General features: G+C 31.6%; 1 protein-coding gene and 2 long non-coding RNA genes across 4 annotated transcripts; 2 read left to right on the top strand and 1 right to left on the bottom strand.

Moving 5' to 3' along the window:
- Positions 1 to 214: 214 nt before the first annotated feature.
- Positions 215 to 6,122, top strand: LOC134252095 (uncharacterized). Of its 2 annotated transcripts, XR_009988898.1 has the most exons (5): positions 215 to 266; positions 2,989 to 3,301; positions 3,416 to 3,544; positions 4,372 to 4,435; positions 5,990 to 6,122. It is a non-coding gene; the product is annotated as an uncharacterized LOC134252095 (long non-coding RNA). The 2 variants fall into 2 exon arrangements; XR_009988897.1 differs by lacking the exons at positions 4,372 to 4,435; positions 5,990 to 6,122 and having other exon boundaries at positions 3,416 to 3,731.
- Positions 6,123 to 6,213: 91 nt separating this feature from the next.
- On the top strand, positions 6,214 to 9,932 carry LOC134252096 (uncharacterized). The gene is made up of 3 exons (XR_009988899.1): positions 6,214 to 6,299; positions 6,413 to 6,541; positions 8,925 to 9,932. It is a non-coding gene; the product is annotated as an uncharacterized LOC134252096 (long non-coding RNA).
- Positions 9,933 to 12,163: 2,231 nt separating this feature from the next.
- LOC134252097 (uncharacterized) lies at positions 12,164 to 13,695 on the bottom strand. Its single transcript, XM_062734535.1, has 2 exons — positions 13,353 to 13,695; positions 12,164 to 13,155 (listed from the first exon to the last, which is right to left on the bottom strand). Exons 1-2 carry the CDS (start codon positions 13,693 to 13,695, stop codon positions 12,164 to 12,166), a joined length of 1,335 nt encoding a protein of 444 aa, XP_062590519.1.
- Positions 13,696 to 14,214: the final 519 nt, after the last annotated feature.

The raw sequence follows: 14,214 nt of genomic DNA, 5'->3' as shown, positions 1-14,214 counted from the left end.
TGATGTGTACAGTTCGGGTTCTCAAGACATGTTTGACAAAAGAAATATTTACCAGGTATACAATTTTAATTTCAGTAGTATTAAAAAGTATTTTCCTCTCTCTCTCTCTCTCTCTCTCTCTCTCTCTCTCTCTCTCTCTCTCTCTCTCTCTATTTTTTTTGTAATAGTATATATAATATATTATCGTTATACATGTAACAAGCCTTTAAATTTAAGCACCGGAGAAGCATGCAAAGAGTGGAATCCAACGGATAACGTGTGTTCAGGTAAGAACAATATTGCCACTACCAAGGATTTATAGTTATATAAGTAACTTTGACTGCAAGCTTTCTATTAAAGGAAGACATATGTCGTTCTACGTTAAAGCAGTGTTACGTGACGTTTGATTTTACCTGTTGACTTTTGCAACTGTGATATAGGCATGACATTTATAATAATCTATAACGTACACAATTTACAAAAAGAGAATTTATTCATCATTAATTAGAGTTTGTTAATATTAGAATTCTGTTGTTTTGGTTGATAATTCATAGCAATTTCAGTTGTGAAGAAATACCTCGATGATATGCTGAATTACAAAAAGATAAGATAAAATTCAGCAAAGAAAGTGGCTTACATCAGGAAAATATGTTTAATTTTATGTTTACATGTACAATTAATTGTATTTTCTGGATCAAACTATGAAAAACGAATGAAATGTACATGTACTTATATTTACTAATTGATTTATAGTACAAGTAGATTTTATTGTATAAAGTCATTCCTAGGTTCTAATAGGTGTTGGTTGTTGACGGGGAAGGGGGCGAGAATGATTAGAATGAAGAAGAAATGAATTAATCTGTTTAGATTGTTTCTGATCAAAACAAAATACTCGTTTTTCGCAAAATACATGTAATTTAATATTCAGCTGTTTGTCAGTGTTAACTTACCTTTGTCTTAGTGCAGAAAGTTCAATATTTATAACACAAGAGTACGGAAATTAAAGAAAACGTCATATTTCTCGTTATATCATAAAGGTATACTTTTTTCTTTGTTAAAATAAAAAGATGAATCATTTCTTTCAAAAATATGAATTACAACATTTTCACACAAAGACTTTTAAAGTTATTACCTGTTATGCATGTCGGAATTGTAAAAAATACGACAAAAAAAAACGGGGTGATACTTACATTGTGCTCCATTATTATTTTTCATGCAAGATGAAGTATAATGAATTTGCCTTCGTTTTAAAGATATAGATTAAAAACCTTTTTGATTTCGAATGTGATTTGACATTTTTGGTCCTTTTTTGCGCATATTTGAAGTAGAACGATAATGTCTGAAAATAATCTATTTGTAGCATTTCACATTGTTTTTGCACGTGCTCCTGTGTAAAAATAAGCATATAAAGGTATTGTTTTGGATACCTAAAAATTAAGAGCAAGCGGTCACTAAAGAAATGTCAAATTTTGAAAATTTCACACAATGACTTTTCGGATATAGGTCCCCTCTGAAGGCTTGAAATCATTTTATTCAGTATATTGCTATTTTGAACAAAATTGAAAGTAAAAGGCTTGTCCAAAAATTCATGAATAGGGACAAAATAAAGGTTCTCCATGCTGAACCATTTTTTTCTTATCGTTTTAAAAAGCAACATTTTATGATAATGAACTTCAAAATTTCATGAAAACACATGGAATGCATTTAAAAAGAAAATAATATAACACTATTTATAGAGGAAACATAAAAGTGCATATTGGCACAAAAAGAGCAAGCGTATTTTACGTTTCATGACATTATATAGACATTATTAATTACTGTTGTCAATGCTTTTCACTTGTCTCTGGAGCATCTCAAAAATTCATTTAAAGTAAGAATGACTTCTGATAATGGGAATAGGTTTTCATATACTGCAACAAAACCCTCCCCTTCGACAATATATACCTGAAAACTTGATATATAACTTAGGTTCTGTTTATTTTCACTGAAATAATATTAAGATGTTTTAAGATGTTTTAAATATTACTACAGAAACGGATGCAATTGGAATAGTTACGTGCGTATATTATTCCGGATTTTGTTCGTGCACCCGCAGGCTATATACATGTACTCCTCACCATAAATTCTCAAAAATATTATCATGAAAGATATATATTTAATGTCATTTGAAAGGAACATCGAACAAATTATGGCCATATAAAATTCTATTAGTATATTGGTTTAATGTTTGCAAAGCCATTAACATTTTCTACGACTTGGTTTGACAACCCTCGTACAGTATATTTATTTTTACGTCCTTTTTAAACCTTTTTTCAGTCATATTGAGATGCCACCATTTCCCAGGGAAGGGCTACAATTTTAGACTGATTGTTACCACTTCTAGCCTTTTGGCGATGAAGGTTCTTTCTTATGTATGCTACTACTGTGACATAGAAGCTTGGTTAATGCATATACGTCTCTTCAGTAAGAACAGTTTTCACGTCCCGCATTGGGACACGAACAATCTTCTTATTTTTAAGGGCAATTAAACTCTTTAATCACTGTGCCATGCGGAGACTATTTCAATCATGTTAATAAATGACAATTTCGAAACATTAAGTTGAATTGTTTATTGATTCAAGTCGTACAGTGTAACACTTTGTTCAATATACATATGTTCCGGCAAATTGGAATATATTGATATGATAAAAGTGTTCTGCAAAAAGGACATTGGGTAAAAAATATTGTTTGAAATTACATGTACTTGTAATTGAAATTACAATTTGAACATCAGAAATTACATTGGTTATGGCGATGAAGTACGCTATCCTGTCATATTAGTTTTAATCATTCCGTCTTCTGATTTCAGAATGGCTCAACAAATTAAGAAAATCGATATGATAAAAGACGTGTTAACTAACAGTAATAAATTCTAATAAAAAGATCTCTAACGAATTTTATTATTGAAAATATACATGTACCTTTAATAGTGAATTGTTTAATGGAACGTTTTCTAAATCTTTTCTTTAGAATGCAAGCCTGGATTTTTTGGTCCTAACTGCCTTGAATCTTGCCGCTATCCTAACTACGGGAAGGGTTGTCAGATGTTTTGTAACTGTGAAATGGAGAATTGTAGTTCCATCACAGGATGTGAAGGCATACAATTTCATTGATTTGATGCAAATATCCCTCAACATTTATTTCTTTATTATATATACAACGTAGCTAAACATTACTTATTTTCTGCTGATTCGATTTTCTTCAGATGTTCCTCTAACGTTCTCACGTGAGGTTCTGATTATTTCAAGCGTGTCTCATCCTGCATTCAGCTTATCTGATGAAGGTTACTGAATACAAAATTGAAATTGGAGAAACATTTACTTTCAAATCTTATAGATTCTTATTTAGTAAATGTATATCATTGTGTAAAAAAGATGATCATTTTTTGTTTCTTTAGAATGTCTACCGGGATATTTTGGAAGAAAATGCGAAATTCCTTGCCGGTATCCAGACTACGGTGTTCAATGTCAGTCAAAATGTGAATGAAGGAGACCTGAATATTGTGATCATATAAGAGGATGTTTAGGTAAACATTAACTTTCGTAACACAATAAACAGTTTTGATTTGTGTAATTTTGGGAGACAAAGACCCGCTCAAAAATATCAAAATGTTACCTGACCCTAGTAAATGTAATTATTAAATTTGTACAAAGAGTTTGTCTAAAGGAATTCCTCAAACTGTCTGTAAAATAGAAATTTATGGACTGTATCTTAAGACATTAATTCTCATAACGAATTAGTAAAATAATTAAATATGTACAGGATTCAGGTTCAAGGTTTCAAAATGGGTATTTTCTTTAAAGTTACACTGTAGGATTTGCATACAAAATGTGCATTAAAAAAAATAATGGAATAATGTTGGAAAATATATTCGAATAATACATTCATTCACTTCAAAAGCTTACTTTGCTTTTCTTTTTCCCTTTAGTAAAGATAGATAAATTCTGCACTGATCAGTTCAGGAAATACAAGAAAGTCTTGTTATCAGGAAATATTATCTACCAGGAAATAAATTATCTATTGAAAACTTATAAATCTTATCCTACTTGTATTAATACGTCATTATATGTAGCTCTCACAAAATTAATAATTTATATTAATCAAGAGCAAAGAAATGTAAATGGCTGTAAGTTGTCGAGTTCTATTCTGTACTCTGATTTGTACAGTGCGTGTTTTCAAGACATGTTTAACAAAAGAAATATTAACAAGGTATGTAATTTCAATTTCAGAAGAATTTAAAAAACAAATATCTTCTTATATTGCTCTCTCTCTCTCTCTCTCTGTCTCTCTCTCTCTCTCTCTCTCACTTTAAATAGTATAAATAATATATATTGTCATGATACATGTAACAAGTCTTTAAATTTAAGCACTGGAGAAGCATGCAAAGAGTGGAATCCAGCGGATAACAGGTGTTCAGGTAAGAGCACTATTCCCAATACCAAGTATTAATATTTAGTATATGTTACTTTTATTGCAGTTTTCTATCAAGGCTTGAAGTAATTCTCTTTAGTATATTACTATTTTGATCTGTATTGAAAGTACGAGGCTTTTCCCGAAAATTCGTGAATAAGGACAAAATATAGTTTTTCCATGCTAATTCATTCTTTTTTTGACGTAGTAAAAAGCAACATTATGATCATGAACTTCAAATTTCATCATAACACATGGAATGCATTTAATAAGAAAATTGTGTAGCAATGAAGGAAACATAAAAGTTTACATGGGCACAAAAAAGCAAGCGTATTTTACCTTTCATGACAGTATATTCATTATTATTATTAATTACTGTCGTTTATGCTTTTCATTTGTCTTTTGAGCATCTCAGTAATTCATTTAAAGTAAAAAATGACTTCTGATGGCAGAACTAGGTATTTCTTATACTGCGACAAAACCCTGTCTTATCTAGATGAAAACTTGACAAATTACTAAGGTTCTGGTTTCACTGAAATAATTTTTAATATGATGTTTTACATATTACTACAGAAACGGATGCCACTGGAACAGTTACATGCTTAAATCATTCCGGGTTTTGTTCATGCGTCCACAGACTATACAATCTTTTACATAACTTGTCAAAAAATGTTATCATAAAAGATATAATTATACTACTCAGAATTTACTATTTGAAAGGAACATCGAACAAAATATGGCCATATAAAACTTGACAAGAATATTGTTTTAATGTTTGCAAGGCTATAAACAATTAAACATTGTCTACGACATTGTTAGACACCCTTCGTATGTTTATTTTTAACAAACCTTTTGAACCTTTTGTCAGTCATACATGTATTGAGATGTCACCACTTGCCGGTGAAGGGCTACATGTACAAATGTAGACTTGTAGTTACCACTTCTAGCCTTTTGGTGATGAAGTTTCTTCCTTATGTTTGCTACTATTGCGACTATTGAATATTGGTTAATACGTCTCTTCAGAAGGACAGTATCCACGTCCCGCATTGGGACTTTAACCATCTCTCTATTGTTAAGGGCAATTAAACTCTTAAATCACAGTACCATGTGGAGTCTATTGCAGCCGTGTAAATAAAAACGACAAATTCGAAACATTAAGTTGAATTATTTATTTATTTAAGTCGTTACACTTTGATCAATATACATTATGTTCCGGCAAATAGGAATATATTGATGTGATGAAAGTGTTCTGCAAAAAGGACATTGGGTAAAAGTATTGCTTGAAACTACATGAACTTGTAATTCAAAGTATAATTTGAACATCAGAAGTTAATTACATTGGTTATGGTAATGAAGTCTGCAATCCAGTCATATTATTTTAAATCATTCCGTTTTCTGATCTCAGAATGGCGCAACAAATTAAGAAAAATCAAGATGATAAATGACGTGTTTAACTAACAGTCATAGATTTAATAAAGAAATATCTAACAAATTTTATTGTTGAAAAACATACCTTAAGTAGTGAATTGTTTTTTGAATGTTTTCAATATCCTTTCTTAAGAATGCAAGCCTGGATTTTTTGGTCCTAGCTGCCTTGAACCTTGTCGCTATCCTAACTACGGGAGGGGTTGTCAGATGTTTTGTAACTGTGAAATGGAGAATTGTAGTTCCATCACAGGATGTGAAGGCATATATTTTAATGATCCAATACAAATATCCTTCAACATTTATTTTGAATTATGCTTAACTAAACATTGCTTATTAAGTACTTATTTGATTTTTTTCAGATGGTTCTCTAACGGTCTCTCCTGAGGTTCTGATAATTTCAAACGTGTCTCATCCTGTATTAACATTCAGCATATCTGATGAAGGTTACTCTGAAATACACCATTGAAATATTTGGGTTTTTTTCCAAATCTTATTGATTCTTATTTAGTAAATGTATATCATTGTGTAAAAAAGATCATCATTTTTCTTTCTTTAGAATGTCTACCGGGATATTTTGGAAGAAAATGCGAAATTCCTTGCCGGTATCCAAACTACGGTGTTCAATGTCAGTCAAAATGTGAATGAAGGAGACCTGAATATTGTGATCATATAAGAGGATGTTTAGGTAAACATTAAGCTTTCGTAACACAATAAACAGTTTTAATTTAGTAATTTCGGGGGGACAAAAACCCACTCAAAACTATCAAAATGTTACCTGACCCTAATAAATGTGATTACTACATTCTAATAGTGATGCACCAAGAGTTAGGCTAAACGAATTCTACTTGAAATCCTGAAACTCCCTGTTATATAGAAATGAATGGATTTTATCTAAAGATATTTTTTAACTTTCATTAATAATTTCTCAAAAATATATTTAGATTCAAGGTTTCAAAATGAGTATTTTGTATGAAGCTAGACGTGGGACATACAAAATGTGCATTAGAAAATAAAGGTGGAACAATGTTGGAAAATATATAATAATTTTTAGTAAATCAAATACATGTGTATATTGAAAGTGATGAAATTTATTATGTGAAAAATAAATCAGAAGTGAAAGACGATTTTGCTAAATTAAACGATCAGTACATAATGGTTTCTGCTGACAAAGCGGGTAACAACGTTGTAGGTTTTTTTTTGTAAGGCCCATGACATGTATTTAAGTTCTATCTAAGAGGAACTGGGATTTAATTATAAAACTCACACCCATAGCTTTCATTCTAAGGGGGAGGTTCTTCAAAATCATAACAGTTTTGAATATTTTTGATATTGCCAACATCTGAAAGGAATCTGAATACCATAGCTTAATTGGATTCAAAACGGTATTTAAAAACCTTACAAAGTTTCAAATTGGAATCCAATAACTACAGATTTTCTCTCTTTATAGATTACTCTTCACGAAACTATTAATAGTCTTGAAGGAGAAACTTCGGGAGTACTTTAAAACAATTTATAAATATATCGGGAAAATACTTGATATCGCGATTACTTAACTTAGCGGAACTCTTTCGCGAAGGAGGTAGGAATCGTCTGTTGGGTGGGGGCAATGTGCTTTTCAATACAATGCAAGATCGATCATTGTAGTATTTATAAGGGCAGATAAGTAAAAAATCCTGGTGGAATACCTCGCTAAACAATCGCTGAACCAGCCTAATATATTTTTGAGAGGAGCCAATCCTAAATTGTCACATTTTTAACGATATTTTTAATTAAGCGGACTCTTCTCGTTCAATTTTCATTGAAAATCGTCACATTTTTAAGCAGATAAAATATTCTAAACTTTCCTTACTTGACAATCTACTATTTGGAGTTCAATATCTGGCAAAACATCGTGATTTCGGCATTAAATTGTTCGAATCATTCGATTGTCACTACTGTAAACAATGTCATTTGCCCCCAGAAATGTAGACTTTTCTCGACTCCCCCGTAAAAGAGCGGTAGTAAGTTAGATAACTGCGAGGTACTCATTGGTAGTCGCGATATAACGTATTGTATAAATCAGATGTGGATACTTCAAAATTCAAATAAGTGCTGGAAAATTTGAAATTACACAATTTTATCAAATCAAAAATTTAAAACTTTCTATCTTTCAACATTATATACAAGGAAATATATGGATACATCGAGCAGTATTCGAGGTCAGGTGACAAGGGTATATTGCCGCATAAACAAGGGAAGCTGAAGATCAAAAGGTGAAAATCATCACGTTTACGACATAGCCTTGTTGATTACTAGTTATAACCATTAACGTCTTTTTTTCTAAAATATTAAAATATAAGAAAGATGTGTCAAACTTTGTGGTATCCTTTATTTCAAGGTCGACGGGTTATATCGTTGCACATCTAAATGTCCAAATTCTGCTTCACAGGAATTAAAAATATTTCTATCAATAACGGTGCGCATTTGGTATCCATGGGAATTCCAACAAATTGTCGGAAGTCTCGGTTTCTTATAACCACACCCTCCAGTAGATGTTATCACTCAAAAATCAATCATCTTTTGAAATCAGCTATATTAAAAAGATTCTTGGGTTTCTGATAAACAATATCTATTTTGTTTTTAATCCAACAGCCAATTTTTATTATAAAATTTGATGATTTTAACATTTCAATCGTCAGCTACACCTACCTTTGCAGCAATGTACCTTCATACGGGGTTTATTTCTCACCGTTGACTTTATATGCAAGAGAATGTTCTACGTACATGTATGAAAACTTTATAAATGTGTTAAGTTATGGACATACAAATTGATGAAACAAAAATATCAACAGTCTCAATAAAAGTCATCATTTCCATCAGTCTTTTCAAGAATTGAATTATAATTAATTTTTGGATATTGCCATTCAAACAAAAGAAAGGAATCAATTGTTTTAATAAACAATTGTATTTTTTATCTGTACGAGTAAACATAGAACAGTTCTGAACTTTGAGGTCTCTCTTACTATAATTTGGGATTTAAATCTAAAACATACATTTTTATTAGTTGTATTTAATTATATCTTTTGTAGACTCAGAGAGAAAATGTAACCCTTCAGAAAACCAAGGAAGAAGAAGGGCGGCAAAGTTATATAGCATCATTGTTCTTTGTATTATAGCGGTCTTCCAATTTACGTTTTATATCTATCTTTCATTTTTATACAAAAGAAAACTGTTTCTGGATCGTCATCAAATGTAACAATATAAATCTATATAGCAGCTACAGATATAAATACATACCTTTTATGAAACCAAAAATGAAATTAGATATTTTGTTTCTTTAAATTTGTATGCCTTTCAATAGTTTGTTAACCCATTCCCCACAGTTACGCATTTTTACGCAATTACCATTTCCTATTTCTGACACAAAATCGTGCATATACCATTCCAAGCAATCATGCATTTTTCAAGCACTTTCAAGAGTAATTTTAATCTTCAATTGAATGCCTTTTTCCTTCTTTTTTATATTTGCTAAAATCTCATAATATAAGAAAAGTTATAAACTAATTAGAATAGTATTTTATATTTATTTACGCTTCTATCGCGCTTTAAAGTGTCTACTCGGAAAAGGTAAAGTTATACTTCGATGACGTGAACATTAAGCGAATGTTGTCTCAGAGTTCAGTAAGTTGTAAAGAGTTAAACGATAGAAGAATTTTTCTGCATGCAAACAGTTTGAATATATGTTTTTAGTGGAGCATGTGCACATATAAAAATCTGCTTATCAAGAATCAAGATATTCTCGCAATGTCCGAGGTCTTGAATCATAACGATACCCTGGAACCCCGACTTATTTTTATGAAATACTCGTAGCTTGTGGGCTGACATATTACGAAAAATTACAAATCTTGGTTGTTTTCTTTTCAACCATTCTCGAGAGTTACGTTAAACAACAAAGAAAACCTAAGGTTTGAAAAAATAGAAAAAGATAAAAATACACACAGATGTTTTTCGAGATGGTTTGGATATCAGTTTAGTGACGCAAACGAACATTGCAATAAAAAAAGTTACAAATTACTTTTAAACGCACATTTGTTGTATTGATTTTCATTAAATTGAAATGAAATTGAAATAAAATTGAAATGAAACATTGTATATTTTGTTGTTCCTAAAATTTGGAAAATGCATGTAGTTCCTACTGTTTATTCTAACGAGCAGTGACAAGGTTTCGGGAGTGTTAAAAATTATTGAGATTTGAACGTCGTGAATTTATAATAGATTTCATGAAGAAAATTACCCTGAATGTAAATATTATATTTCCCAGTGAATTTTTAAAACTTGTAAAATTCATAAGTGAATTTTCAAAATATCACAAAAAAGTGTTGTGCGCAGGACATTTTTAAAATCATTTTGGGTATGACTTTTTTGCAGATAGATATATCAATGAGATATTTTGCAGGTATGTAGACTTTATCAGTGATCATATGCTGAAATATATAACCCAGTATTGCCTGTATTTAGTGCAGATAAATAATTATGTGTTTCACCATTTTTTTTAAATTCACCTTTATCATGAATTTAATATGATTAAAATATAACTTCGTACCATACAATTAAAAATGTTTTTTTACCAGCAATGTTATAATTGCACCTTTAATTTTATTCTGCAATTACAGACAAGTAAAATGTCATCAATTTTGAATGCAATATATGAAGAAGTTTCAAAATCAATTGCATCACAGTTATTGATGTAATTTAACATCATTACATATCATCCACACTATTTACAAGAATGATATAATTGAATGCTTCACCCTTGCCACATATAAATTCGACAAATAAAACATATGATTCATGATCAAAAGTCCGTAAAACAATACAAAATAGGAGCAGAGCAAACACAGACCTCCAAACATCAAAGGTTGGATCAAGTGCCACCTCTCTCTTTGTACAAAAAATCTGCTGAAATATGGCCATGATTTTCAGCCCTAACTCAACAAGAGGCCCAGGTGCCACATCGCTCATACGAGCAACTGGCTAGATAAGAGCAAAAATTAGTACAGTATGTAAAAATCTAAATGCATTATAAAAGTGGGTTCTGTGGGGGGATATTTAAACAAACTTAAATTTACACTTCTTTAGAATGCTTTTAAATTAATGTGACACATGTTTTTGTTGTTTATAAGCTGAACAATTCTATTGATATTGCCTTTGTATTCCTTTGATATGATCAATTTTATTTCTCCTCTATTCTCCTATTAAGTCCAAATCTACATAACGATTTTATGCTTTTAAATCAATGATCAATCAAAATGCTGACTTTGTGAATGATTTTAAAGATTTTTCTTATGTAATCCTACATTAGACTTTGATACCCCATTGTCGCCCCACCCTACCCCCGGGGTCATAATTTGAACAAACTTTAATCTACACTGCCCAAAAAATGATGCTTCAATATAACTATGACCAATCATGACTTTGCTGTGCATGAGAAGAGTTTTCTTATGTTTTCTTTCGTTAAACTTTGATCCCTCATTGGCCCCCCCTCGACTGAGGATCATGAGTTAAACAAATTTGAATGTACACTTTCAGAGGATGCTTCCATTTAAGAAATGAATTTCATTGTTACAGATTCATGAGGTTATGAACTCTGACGCTTCACGCCGGCATATTTCATGAAGCGCGTTAGCGCTTCATGAAAAATATGCCGGCGTTCATATAACCTCATGAATCTGTAAAAATGAAATTCATTTCTTATATTTATATTATAACTTTCTTTTCAATCGAAACCCCCCTCTTTGTTATAAATAGTCGTAAGTTGATATTTTTGAAATTGATCCCGTGGTGAGCCCCAATCTGCGTCGTTTGAAAAATATAGTGCGGCTTAGTAATAGTAGTAATATACAATTATAACAAAACGAATGATAATTGATTTCAGAAATTTAATCAATAGATTATAAGAAACAATTGAGAAAAAGAATGTTCGACAACAATTGGATTTTACACAAAAAAAATGTTTCCGGAATGCGCATATGTAAATATTACCATGTCAGTGATCAGGTCGTAAGCATGGCCGGTTATTTTGAAACAAATTGGAATGTGCAGCCGTGAAATGTCGAATGTGTCATAATGCCTTGGGTTTGTACTGTTTCGGTAACCGACGAGCTAGAGTGTTGGATATTTATCATCATTTTGTTAGTATTTTCCACCTGCAGAATTCCACATGGCGGGGATACAAGGTCGGAGGAACGAGGTGCTGACATCGGAACGGAGCTAACGTCAAGGACTTGCTCATTCTTTGATGTCTCTTGTCGTGGTAAGTTTTCATCAGTCATTTTGGAAATTGTGGCACTGAGGGCTTTTTTTTTTTTTGCTGCGTTGAACAGTGTCTATTGTACGATCTGATGGATGATTCGTTTCTGTGCCCTGACATGAACATAATGTGCCTTGTTTCATGACCAGCGTTGTTCATGTGTTGCATCGCAGTTGCTCTCAAACAATGTGGTGTATAGATTTTGCTGGTTTGGGCAAGTTTACAAATTTCGGACATAAAGTTGGTTAATGTTCTTTTCGTCAGGGGTTTGTTTACAAACCAAATGGATGTAATGGATGGAAATTCAAAAACAGCTTTGTTGTATTGGTTAAAAAGGTGAGTTGCAGTGTCATCCGTTTTGTTAATCAACAGCTTCAACATTTTTATAGGGCATGTTTCTGATCCTGTCGTGTACATACGTTTGTCGCTTGGAGCTTCCTCTGTACCCAAACCACCTTGGAAGTTTTTTTGTTTTACTTCATGGTTTAGAACTGCATACTCGCCAAAGTTATCATTTTTGAAGGTGAATGATTTAATTTTCAATTGATGGTGAAACTCGATTCCTCTAGTAACAAAGTGTGTGGCGAGGTTGAACCAAACACATTGTTTTAGGATGATGAGGTTTGCTTCAGCATTTTTAAAATAAATTGCAATTAATTTCAAATCATCATCGATTATGATTTCTTTGTGGGCAGTTGGGCGAGAGAGACCCTCTTGCATTCGTTGCTTTAAAAGGCCATTTAGAATTTTATTTGAAACTTTAAATTCACTGGCATTAACGATGTCGAGGTTTCTCCCCAAGTCCTGGAGATGACGGTTGAGGGCTGCACGTATATTCTTTAGAGTGTTTTTATGGTATTCTCCTGCAAGTTCTGATGGAAGGGAGTTTTGTCTAGCATTTGTTTGTTTTGGTTTAGCTTCGCAATAAAACTTTGTCAGTAAAGAAGCCAATTCATCAGCATTTATGGACATGAAATCTACTATGTGACCCTGCGACTCCACACACCACTCTGAAAAGAGGAAAGCAAGGCTGAAATCTAGGTTTCTTTGCATGTCAGTCAGATTTTCTACTGATTGTTCTGTTATTTTAAAACACCAGGGATAATTTTGACTGAATATTATTTTTATGCAAAGAATCATTATCAACTATATCTGCAAGAAATTTGTAAACAAAAGTGAAAACTCATATCTTGGAAGATTTTTATGCCCCATTTGGTATTTTTTCTGGTGTTTTTCGACTGGTTGCTCTCATAATATTTTAAGAGTTCTTCATTTGAAACATTTCCAAATCTTGTTTTCTGAGGATTTATCTGTTTGTGGTCTAAAGTTGACTGCAGATTCCCTTCTTCATCAAGCTTCAATTTATCATTCATTTCCTGTGTGTTTTCAATAAATGATACTCCAATGTTTGGCATAGTTAAATCATTTAAAAGGAGATCAAGGTCATCATCAAACAGAAAATCCATATTTTGAAGTTCAGGATAAAGTTCATCAATTGTTGGCATTTCAAAATTGCCTTTTTTAGCATCTGATTCATCAGCAGAAGCCATTTCTTTGATGTTGGGATCAAAGCAGACGATAATATGTATCATATGTATTTTTTTATTATTATTATCTATTGTACCAGGAATAAAAACTATTTCATGAAATAACTTATTTTTATTTTCAAGAAGGGTTGTTTTCTTTTTTAAAAAAAATATTTATTTATGTCAATATTTATCGGGAAACACCACTTTGTAGTTATATTTACTCCATTTGGAATTTCCCTTAAAAGTAGTTCCGTATTCATGCGCCGCTACTTTGCATGCAAGAAATATTCAAGCGCCTTTTGCAAGTTCATGAGAAAATGAACAAAATTTTAATTTGTAAGGAATATTACAGACAAAACAATGGAAATGTAAATATATAACTATGACCAACCACGCCTTTGCTGTTCTTGAAAAAAATCCTAAACAGGACTATAAATCACGCCTAACTAAATCTAGAAATATTTCATCTTTCTGTTTCAAAATAAAGTAGGTTGGAAAAACTCTTTTGATAGTAGTTTTCTAGCAAAATATATATACGTT

This window comes from Saccostrea cucullata, unplaced genomic scaffold (genome assembly GCF_032062105.1).
Source record: "Saccostrea cucullata isolate Sc308-1 unplaced genomic scaffold, CSIRO_AGI_Scuc_v1 ctg3807, whole genome shotgun sequence".
Lineage (NCBI taxonomy): Eukaryota > Metazoa > Mollusca > Bivalvia > Ostreida > Ostreidae > Saccostrea > Saccostrea cuccullata.
The sequence above is the reverse complement of the archived record's forward strand: the minus strand, read 5'-3'. Positions and strand labels throughout refer to the sequence as shown.